We start from the raw sequence: 11982 nt of genomic DNA, 5'->3' as shown, positions 1-11982 counted from the left end.
TAAAGCCAAACCATAAATCCACCAATGCGATAGTACAAATCTTCACCCAAGGAAAAGAAAAAAAGTTACTAGAAGACCAAAAAGCAGTGAATCCGCTAGATGGCTTTGGAGGTGGGGGATTGGGATCGAGAGGGGCCTCGACGGAGGCGAGGAGAGCTGACGGTCATCCGGAGTTTTTATTGAGACCTGACCCGTTTCTCTGGTTCGTAAACATTCCGGCGTTTCGGTCAACCTTCTCTAGCTTAGACACCAGGATTATATAGGATTTAGATCTTATCTAACGAGTTCGGAGATTGCTATGGACAATGGCCATTTTGTGTCCTGATCTAAGCTAAGATCCGAGTGACCAAGGTCTAACGCCCATAAGCTGGTCCAATCGCTGTGACTCATCTCGGTCCGAATCTGAGGAGATAAACCACACCGGAGGTGAAGCGACACCAATTCGTCCCCTTCCCCCTTGTACATTTGCTTCCTCGCTCGTCATCGTCCTCAACTAATCCCTTATTAAAACCCTCCCACCATCGCACCCATCACCACAACACGAGAGCAGAGAGATGGAGTCCACCTCTCTCCTCCGCTTCCTCTTCCTCATCCTCGGCGCCCTCCTCCTCCTCCTCTTCTCGCGCTCCTGGCTCCACCTCGCCAACGCCCCCTCCGACAAGGCTGACTTCCTTGACTGCACACGCTATTCGCCTTGGTGCAACTCCAAGAACCGCATCCAATCCAAATCCCAACCTCACTTGACGGAGTCCTCCTCCCACTCCGCCACCACCACCACCACCACCCAAGACCGCGAGTCCGACGTCCCCCGCCACCCCCTCGACCCCCTCACCGTTCAGGAGATCAACGCCGCCCGCTCAATCCTCCACTCCTACCCTCCTTTCTCCTCCTCGCCCTCCTCCCTCACCATCCACTCCCTCTCCCTCGACGAGCCCCCTAAGCCCGCCGTCCTCAACTGGCGCCCCGGTGACACCCTCCCCCGCGCCGCGCCGCCGTCACCGCCCGCTTCCGCGGCGACTCTTATGTCCTCTCCGTCGACCTCTCCTCCCGCAACGTCATCCGGCACCCCGCCCCCGCATCCGGCTTTCCCACCATGACCGTCGACGACATGACCTCCTCCGTCTGGGCCCCCCTAGCAGACCCTGCCTTCAACCGCTCCGTCCTCGCCCGAGGCGTCCGCCTCTCCGACCTCGCCTGCCTCCCCATTTCCCTCGGATGGTTCGGCGGCAAGGAGGAGGGCCGTCGCCTAATAAAGGTCCAGTGCTACTCCGCCGAGGGCACCGCCAACTTCTACATGCGCCCCATCGAGGGCCTCACCGTCCTCCTCGACATGGACACGAAAAGCAGTCGTTGACATCTCCGACGTTGGCCGTGACATCCCCATCCCCAAGTCAGCCGACACCGATTACCGCTACGACGTCGTCGCGGCCCAGAGCGGGGCCCCCAAAATCCAGCCGCTGAAACCGATATCGATAGAGCAGCCGGCCGGTCCCAGCTTCGTGGTGGAGGGGGGACACGTGGTGAAGTGGGCGGGGTGGGAGTTCCATTTGAAGGCGGACGCGAGGGCCGGGCTGGTGGTATCGGCGGTCTCGGCGATGGACCCGGAGACCGGGAAGAAGAGGACGGTCATGTACAAGGGCTTCGCGTCGGAGCTGTTCGTTCCATACATGGACCCCACCGACGCCTGGTACTTCAAGACGTATATGGACGCCGGGGAGTACGGGTTCGGCCTCCAGGCGATGCCGCTGGTGCCGCTTAACGACTGTCCCCGGAACGCCTACTACATGGACGGAGTGTTCCCGGCGGCGGACGGAAGGCCGTACGTCCGGCCGAACATGGTGTGCCTCTTCGAAAGGTACGCCGGGGATATCGGGTGGCGGCACTCGGAGAGTCCCATCACCGGCATGCAGGTTAGACGATATATATGGTTTATACTTGGTGACATTTATTGTATTAATTTTTTTAATGTTTCGGTGTTGGGGAGGTGAGTAGATACGGGAGGTAAGGCCGAAGGTGACGTTGGTGGCGAGGATGGCAGCCTCGGTGGCGAACTACGACTACATAGTGGACTGGGAGTTCCAGACGGATGGGCTCATCCGTGTCAAGGTCTGCCTGCTCCTAGAAATAATATCTTTTGTCTTCTCTATTTGTTGCTTTCAACTTCAAAATACAACTTGCGATCTGGTCATGGTCTTGGATGGGACCAGAGGGAAAAGCAGCCGGGATCCTCCGTTCGCTGCAGAATATTGTGCATCTCTAGATACTCGCCATGAGTTAGATGGTTATTAAATAATACATATACTTATAAAATATTTTATTTAATAGCCATCTATGCACAGCATTCTGCGGTGCCGTAAACGGTTTAGGCTTTAACTACATGGCTGCATCATGTCAGAAAGCTAGCTAACTATAAGCCGGTTCTTAAGCATATAATCTAGCTGTAGATGGCGTCTAGAGATATGAGGTGCCGCTAACGAGAAAGCGATTTGGTTGGTCTCGATCTCCTTGTATCCTTTCTTTCTCTGCGATTCTTAGCCAGGGTCTCTGGTGCGTGATATTTCTCAGCCAGATATTTTTTTGGGTGCCCGGTGGACTTGTTTGAAGTTAACTTGGCGCTCTACAATTCATTCACGAGATTAGTGGCGCATGGTTGATTGTTGTGCATGAATATCAAGGCGCTTGATATTGATGAATGGCTAGCCACACAAGAGATTCTCTTGTGTGGCTGGGCATCCTTGCAATTGGTTGTGGATATAGAAAGTTGTCCATGGCGTTGATATTTTACCTCTTAAAATATCCGGTTGATAGGTGCCGTCATTAGTTGCCAATTTGTTTCCATAGATCAAGACTTGTGATGTCCTCATCAAATGGGTCCTTCACGTTTTCCATAAATAAATTTTTATGTCGCAAACTTCAAGAATGCACGTCCCTCATTAATCAAGAATGCATATTTTGAAATAAACAAAGATGCGAATTGGTCAATGCCGCAGCAGTAGGCACCTCCCTCATCCTAGTTTGCAATAATGAAGATTGTCCGTCTCACTCAATCATATAAAAGAGTATCGAGAGTGAATGATGGTGAGAAAGGCATCCAGATTATAAAATTGATCATAGGGCTGCATGCAAATCTAAAAGATGGATGCATGGCACTGGACTCATAGACATATTGAAGTGTTCACCACATGACAGATCCAATTCCATCCAAATCCAATCATCACCAGTGCTGCCCCATTGTCTCACCTTGACATCAGTGTGGACTAGCTCGTTACATCTTTTGTTGAATTGGGCTAGTCTCAGCTTGACATTTAGGACCTTGTTAGGCCTTGGGACACCACATCGCACAGAGGACAAGACGCTGGGGCCTAGGATGCATTTTCCTTTACTATTCCTGCACATAGCCACCGTCATCTATCTTCTTTTTATTTTGTGAAAAAATATCTTCTTTACTATTCCCTTTTTATAGTTACTATTGGAACCCCAGCCACTGGTATATTTTAGGATGTTCATGCGGCCTGCTGCATTCAAATCTAACAGGTTGGGCTCAGCGGGATTCTAATGGTGAAAGGAACGCCCTACTCGCACTTGAACCAAGTTTCAGCACCGGAGGACATGCATGGCACCCTCTTGTCGGAGAACGTGATCGGCGTCATCCACGACCACTACATCACCTTCCACCTCGACATGGACGTCGACGGCGTCGAAAACTCCTTTGTTAAGGTTGATATAGCGAGGCAGGACACCGACCCCGGAGAGTCCCCTCGGACGAGCTACCTCAAGCCACACGGCACGTCGCCAAGACGGAGAAGGACGCACAGATCAGGCTTAAGCTCTATGCGCCGAAGGAGTACCACATCATCAACCCATCCAAGACCACCAAAGTCGGAAACCCGGTTGGGTACAAGGTGGTTCCCGGCCGGCACCGCCGCCAGCTTGTTGGATCCTAACGATCCCCCACAGCTCAGAGGTGCTTTTACAAACAATCAGGTGAGAGACATCTTTGTCCAAACTCCTAAGGAGCTAACTTGCCTTGTCATACTAGCATTTAAACATGTAAATTGAAAAAGTGATAAACAAGTAGTATCGAGTATCGTTTTCTAAATTATATTCCTTCTGTGGGGCTTTTAGATTTGGGTGACGCCATACAACAAGAGCGAGGAATGGGCGGGAGGGCTATTTGTGTACCAGAGCAAAGGGGACGACACGCTCGCTGTCTGGTCCGAGAGGTATGGAGCCAACACTAACAGGAATTGGACGAGGGTCAACACTTGGTTCTTCCTTCATAACGCTGAGTGTTTTCCTTTGTTCTAACTCCCAGGGACCGGCCGATAGAGAACAAGGACATTGTGGTGTGGTACACGATGGGATTTCACCACGTACCATGCCAAGAGGACTTCCCAATCATGCCCACGGGTCTTCTCGAGCTTCGATCTCAAGCCTGTCAACTTCTTCGAGAGAATCCCATCCTTCGGGTGCCGCCCAACATGGAGAAGGACCTCCCGGTTTGCACCGCGGCTGCGGCGGCCTGAAAGCGCTGCGAGCGCCAATCCGATCCCTGCGTCTTATGTGGGGCAGAAATGGGTTCCAACATTTGTATATGATGAATCGAAGGAAAGAAAGCTCTGGTTATGTGTACTGCCTTGCGAATGAAAGAAGCAACAGAGAGGTAGCCATTGGGGTATTAAATAACAAGATTATGGCATTATCCTGCTAGATTGAACTTGGGTCTGATTAGCCAACATACTTCATGTTAAAAGTACTGGAAGGAGAAGTTGTGAGTGCCATGGGAGCCATGGGCGTTGGCATGGGCTTCACGGAAGGGAAGGGAAAAAGAGACCTTAGGTGGCAACAGCTAGGAGATGCATATATTTAGTGCCTGATGATCTGTATGGAAATTATAATAGAAGAGTCAGATTTGTCACTCATGTTGAATTTGTGATGCAATATTGGAGGCAATTAGTATCTTGATTGGCAGGGCCAATCCCATATATGAGATCTAGTGCTCTATACAAAATTTTGATGCGGACCGCCGAAAATTTTTGTTCTATTATAAGTAATGCAGCTGAAAATAAAAAAAAATTACTTTCTTGATTTCTAAATTCAACCTAATTGGTAACAAAAAATGCTCAAGATACGTGAGACGTTCGAAAGAAGACAAAGTGCCTTCGCAACTTTATGGAACGTATTCATGTCATATGCTTCAATCGGCTTTCTTTTATTGATGCTGCAATGCAATTAGATGTTTTTATGTTGCTTTTAAGTCATTCATATCATGTTAGCCATCAATTGCACTTTTATAGGATTTGAAGATATTCCATGCGGATACCAAATTCAGTTGGGAGGGATCTTCCTCTCCAATCAGTTTCTCATTGAAATGGACAATAGAAGGTGATTGCAACTTATCAGATGCCTCTAAGGCTAGACATATATTGATTCATATTTACTTCTGTGCCATAACAAAAGTATGGCATGTTGTATACAAGATTAAAAATTTTACTTTAGTAGTTAATACCTCTCCATATAATCTTATTTATGATTTAACATTAACTACTATAATATTTTAGGACTGACTTACTGTCACTGACAATCCACCCTACCTGCTATCCACTGTCTCTGGACATGACAGTTTTATCCCACTGCTCCCAAAGATTCCCATGAATTTAATATAAGAATTGACTCGCAGGATTGGGATTTGATTCATATTTCAGTGAAATAGATTTAATAGTAATAGAATGAAAGAGTTTTGCAAAATTGTTATTTGACTGTTTTTCATAAAACTAACTTGTTAAAAATTGATAAGTTGTGAAAACCAGATTCATCTTGTTTTTATAAATCATATTTTACACAAAAAAAAGTGCATATTTTATGACTTTTCATTTTAGAATAACTCATAGGGATCCAAATACCGTGCAAGAGTATTGCTATAAATCACCCATTTCGCTCACAGGTTCCATATGGCAGTTGGGCATTAGTACAGTAGAAGAGGCCCCCCATACCATTCACCAATCACCAAGTTCAACATAGGAGTGATGAAATGAGCTCAATATAGGCGTGAGCCTGATCAAAATGGGCGACCTTTAATATTTTTCTTTTCCTATATCTATTTTTTTTTGCCTAAATAATTCAATGCTAGATCTGGTTTTCAAACTAGGTTAATCTGGACAGGAGATCTTCGTCCCAACGTAATATTTGTAAACCTAGATGACAATATGATCCCCTTGGCCTTTTCTCTTATTATATTGTCTTGCAAGCAGAATCTCGGACGCCAATGGTCGCTACCTGGTCATATTTTTAGCACAGCCGAGACGGAGACCCATCACCCACTCTTCATGGATTGCAGCATCTATAGGCAAGAAATGGTGAAGAGCGGATTCCCATTACTTGATTGGGATAGCCATAGCGTAAGCCTCCGACTCTGGGATAAGGAAAGGAGAAAGTGGGATTCCACGCCCATTTTGCGTGAAGGAAACAAGTAGGTGCGGTCTTGGTTTCCAATTGCTTGAAGTTCTAATGGCTGATGACCAATGATTGATACAGACCTTCGGAAAGAAACAGAGAGGTCTATTCACGACCCGCTTGCGAGCTCGTGATAATAGTGCCGGCGCTGTTCGAGTTGGATGGATGGACACGGAGCACAAATAAAGCTTATCTTAGTTTCTCATTCTCATTGGCTAGACCAAAAAGGCCACATCAGTTTCTCTAGTGACGGTCGGCCAAGCCATGTTTCGTTGGAATCAAATTCCAATAATGCTGATATCCCAGAATAGGTTGAGCATACCTTCTGTTAATTTTTTATTAAAAAAATAATTATTATTATTTATTCAGATAGGAGACGGTTGGATTTTCGGGGCTAAATTTTATTCATTTTTGAATGGACTTCAGACCACATCTATTTAAATTTTAACTTTTTGTGCCCTTGTTCGACTCATGATCAGTTCTAATCCAAATCTAGTTGAAAAGATATTTATTTAAAAAAAATTGCTAGCTTTATAATGATATCATTATAATAAAAATAAAGGATAATTTTTTTTTTGTATTCTTGATAATTGGATAATAAATTTTCTCTATCTCTATATTAGAAAAAAAAGGACAATCGCAATATTATTTGTTGAAGTAAATGTTCCCCAAATTACGAGCTAGGATAGATATTTTGCAGTTGAAAACATTATGATATTTAGATAAAGTGTATAAATTGATCAATAACAACTGGTATATAATATTTGTTAGAAGAAAATAATGACCGAATGGTGATTGTCATGTTTGTAAACATGTAACTTAACAAGGCCTTCAAAACATTTGTTGTTGTTGTTATAATATTATGAAAGCTGTTATGTTAAATCTTGTTTTGAATGCAATTAGTATCTTGCCCAGTTTAGAAAACCGCTTATTAAGGGCCAAGTGACTTTAGAATTGATAGTGACTGCTACCGAATACTAGAGTCCCTGCTCGGCAGCTTTTGATATATTCTTCCCTCGTGAACCATTTTCAGTGGATCAAATCTCACAAGGAAACTTTCTACCAAAAAAAATAAAAATTCTTGCGAGCAAACTTGTCGCTACCAAATGCTGATCCTCTTAGACGTAAGCCGGCAGTACGGACGTCGACTCTTCAGCCAGCCCAAGCCTTTTTTTTTTTTTTTTTTTTTTTTTCAGACGCTTTTCTCCGGCGTGGAGCCACCTTGGTGGGGTGGTCCGTTTTGGATGCTGACTTGTAGAGGTGGGCAACGGGCCGTGCCGGGCCGGCCCGGCCCAGGCCCCCCGGGCCCAAAAACTAAACGGGCCGTGCCTGGCACGGCCCGTCCAGCACGGAAGGCCAGCCCGGCCCGGCCCCAGGCCCCTCTATTGGTGGGCCGGGCCGGGCACGGCACGCCACGGGCCGTGCCAGGCACGGCCCGTAACGGGCGCAAACGGGCCGTGCCAGGCACGGCCCGCAACGTCTCCAAACGGGCCGTGCCTGGCACGGCCGTAACGGCTCCAGACGGGCCGTGCCAGGCACGGCCCGTCTGGAGAGGGGGGAGGAAAATAGCCGTTTCCAACGGCTATTTTCGTGAAAATGACCCTTTTACCCCTCCCAACAGTCCAATAACGGCTGAATTGAGGGGTATTTTGGAAAAAAATTTTTTTGAGCTTCTATAAATAGCCCATTCCTCCCTCATTCTCACCACACCAAACCTCTCATTCTCTCCTTCTCTACTGCTATTATTTCTCTCTTCTAAAGTGCTCTTCTAGCAATTTAATTTTTAATTTGTTCAAGTGCTACACAAGAGGAGGTTCCTGTTGAGAAGAGAAGGTCGCTTCTGTTGAGAGCACAAGAGGAAGCTCGGAATCTCGGCTCTGCCTCTGCCCTCCGACTCTCTACTCAATTCCTCCTTGCGGTTAGTTTTTATTTTTGAATTAATCATAGATATGTCATCTTTTGAGGAAAGTCAGTTTGGCATTCCTGTTTCTGAGGGAGAAGAAACTAATCTCCAACCCCCTGTTCCTAGTTCCTCTAGAATTGGTGAACCGAGTGAAGGTCAAACCTCTTCTCGTAAGAGGACTAGTACTGTATGGAATGAATTTGATAGAGTTATGGTTGAGGGAGTCTGGAAAGCTAAATGTAAAAAATGTGCCAAACTTTATAGTTGTAGTAGTAGTGGGGGAACAGGGCATTTAAAAAGACATCAAGAGAGTCATAGGATGCATGATTCTCATGCTCAAACTCAAAGTACCCTTAATATACAAGGGGGATTACTTGTAGGTAATTTTGCATATAATCATGAAAATCAAAGAAAAGCACTTGTAAAATGGATAGTTAAGGATGAATTACCTTTTAGTTTATGTGAATCTTTTAATTTTGAAGAATATGTTCAATTAAACCTACAACCTGCTTACAAAAGAACTAGTAGGCGTACATTTAGAAGAGTAGCTATGACCAATTTTTTAGCAATGAAACAAAATTTAATTGAAACATTTTCTACTTTAAATGTAAAAATTTCATTAACTTCTGATATTTGGTCAGCATCTGTAGGTAGTAATTGTTTTATTGCCATTACTGCTCATTATATTGATAATGATTGGCAATTAAATAAACGTATTCTTGCTTTTCGTGCTTTTGATTTTCCACATTCTGGGCAACAAATTTCAAATATAATTTATCAAACTGCATGTTCATATAATATTAATGATAAAATTATGTCTATTACTTTTGATAATGCATCTAATAATAATTCTGCTGTTGTATTATTAAAAGACTCATTGCATCCCATATTAGATGGAAATTTACTGCATATTAGATGTGCATGTCATATCTTAAATCTTTCTGTTCAAGCTGGCATGGGCATGATTCAAGATGTGATTTCAAAAATTAGAAATGCAGTTTCTTTTATTCATGCTTCTAGATCAAGACTTCAAGAATTTAAGGAATTATGCATAAATCATGGTAAACGTTTTAAAAAATTTAAACTTGATGTAATTACTCGTTGGAACTCCACATATAGCATGATACATGATGCATACCCATATAAAAATTTATTAAGTGCATATATTAATGATCGTGGATTAGGATTTACATTGACTGAAACTGATTGGAATAAAGGAAAAAATTTTGGAAGATTTTTTGCTTAGTTTTTATAATGCTACCAATGTTCTTTCTGGTATTATTACCCTACTTCATGTTCATTTTTACAACAAGCATATATAATTAGTCAAAAATTTGCAGAACATAAATATGATGATGTTTTAATGCCTATTATTGACCTAATGGAATCTAAATGGGAATGAGTATTGGGACAGGATATGTCCTATGCATAACTTAGCTGCTGTATTTGATCCTAGAGTTAAATTAAATGGCGTGCTAATTTTACTTGATGCATACTCTGAAAATATGAATCAAGATGCTGAATCTGCTAAAGATGAGGTAAAAAAACTTCTTTATGATATTTATGCTATATATGATGAAAAAATTCGTGGATCTAGAACACAAATACAAACCTCTATTTCTCCTTCTAGTAGTTTCTCGTTCGTCATCTATTTTTTCATTCATTGCACAGAGAAGACACACACATGCTTCAAGTTCCTCTTCATCTTCTTCATCTTTAAGTAGTGAACTAGAATTTTATTTACGAAATGATCTTCATTCTGCATATGATGAAAATCAAATAGAGAATCTAGATGTATTATCTTGGTGGAAGAATGTTAGAAATCAATATGTTATGTCTGCAATTGCACGCGATATTTTAGCTGTGCCGATGTCCACGGTAGCATCGGAATCCGCTTTTAGTGCAGGTCGGCGTGTTCTTGACGAAAAGAGAAGTAGGATGACGGGCGAAACGGTGGAGATGCTTCTCTGCTTCAAGGATTGGCTAGATGCTGAGGCAAGACTTCAAGATAAAGGTGGACATAATACAACATCCTCTGATGATGATGATACAAACACTACTGAAGACTGAAGACTGAAGACTGAAGAGTGAATACTGATTCACTGAATCACTGATGATTAGTAAGATTTCTTAATTTTTTATAATTGTACATTTTTATTGTATTCTGGAGGTCAGACCAAGGTCCAAACCTCGGCCCTTTCTTAGTTTCTTATTGTATTCTAGAGGTCAGACCAAGGTCCAAACCTCCCTTCATGTACCATTTTGATTTAAATTAATAAACTGGTAGGGGTCTATGCCAAACCCCCCACCATTAAGGTGGCTTTATATTCATAAATCATAAATTCTTAGTGTTCAATATTTATTAATTTATTAAAAAAATTTATGAAGCATTAATTTTTATCGGGCCGAGCCGGGCCCAGGCCCGGACCGTGCCAGGCCCGCGTGCCAGCCCGGCCCAGGCCCTTATGGGCCGTGCCGTGCTGGCCCGCGGGCCGTGCCGTGCTTGGCCTGCGGGCCTAGACCGGGCCGTGCCGGCCCAGGCCCGAAGCGGGCCGTGCCAGGCACGGCCCGCTGGCCAGGACCCTCTAGCCCAGCACGGCCCTCTCAAAGGGGCCGTGCCTGGCACGGCCCGCCACCCGAAGGCACGGCCCGCTTCGTGCCGTGCCGTGCCGGGCCGTGGGCGGCCCGGCCCAGTGCCCATCTCTACTGACTTGAGTCTGGTAGACTCGATTATAGATGACAGTATACATCAATTGAGTATGGCCAATCCTACGGTATTTATTGTATACATGTCGCAAAGAAAGTGTGACGATGTGCTGGTCTCAACCTTATTCCAGTAAGAGAGATTTGTCCAAGGGCATACTATCTGAAATAGATTAACCGTACTAGCTCAAGTTCTAGAATAAATACTAAATACAAAAGATATTAGCAGAAAATTGTGAGAAGTAAATAATAGTAAAAAAAAAATCAGTAGAGAAAATAAATCAATCCAAAAGTTTCTCTCACAAATATGCCTCACAAAAGAGGCTCTCTCTATATATAGAGACTTCTCTCATACGTGCTCTTCATGTAACTCTCTTTCCCTATTTATAAAAACACACAACTTCTCTCCAACTATAAGATAAAAACATCAATATCACATTCCAACTAAAAAATAAATTTAAATATATTAAGCCTAAGGCTCAACCTAACAAAAATGAACTAGTACTAAAAGATAAAATATTCTAACTTGTATTGGAATAGAAAATAAAGATAGGCTAGAAATAGAATTCTAGTACAAGCAGCACAAGCAATGGACTTCCAACATGGTTAACTAGCAAGAACCAGTAAACTACTTGCATATTTCTAATTTTCTATGCTAGGCATCAATGTGATGGTTTTGATTATAAATAGAATCTAAAACCCTAGTTTTGATGAATGTTTCTATTGGGAAAATGTAATAAAAAAATAATGATACCACAAACTTCTTTTCCCTCTTTGTATAATTAAATGAGATGTCACTCACCAAGCAACAATAATTTCTGCATAAGCAATTACCAAGCAAATAATCAAACAATCCACAAACAAGAGGCAACACAATTTTTTAATGTGGAAAATCTTTCGAAGTGAAGGGACAAACCACAGGA

The 11982-nt window shown here is 43.6% G+C and overlaps 1 protein-coding gene across 1 annotated transcript; it reads left to right on the top strand.

Annotated features, from left to right (window-relative positions):
• Nucleotides 1-4987, top strand: LOC103706132 (primary amine oxidase-like). The gene is given in 11 exon segments (XM_008790138.4): nucleotides 1-975; nucleotides 978-1336; nucleotides 1338-1910; nucleotides 1993-2106; nucleotides 3535-3775; nucleotides 3778-3914; nucleotides 3916-3984; nucleotides 4126-4223; nucleotides 4316-4409; nucleotides 4411-4450; nucleotides 4453-4987. Coding segments are annotated over 11 exon segments (2220 nt in total). The 5' UTR covers nucleotides 1-554; the 3' UTR covers nucleotides 4527-4987.
• Nucleotides 4988-11982: the final 6995 nt, after the last annotated feature.

The sequence above is a fragment of the Phoenix dactylifera genome, chromosome 2 (assembly GCF_009389715.1).
Source record: "Phoenix dactylifera cultivar Barhee BC4 chromosome 2, palm_55x_up_171113_PBpolish2nd_filt_p, whole genome shotgun sequence".
Classification (NCBI taxonomy): Eukaryota; Viridiplantae; Streptophyta; class Magnoliopsida; order Arecales; family Arecaceae; genus Phoenix; species Phoenix dactylifera.
This window is presented reverse-complemented; position numbering and strand designations above follow the sequence as displayed.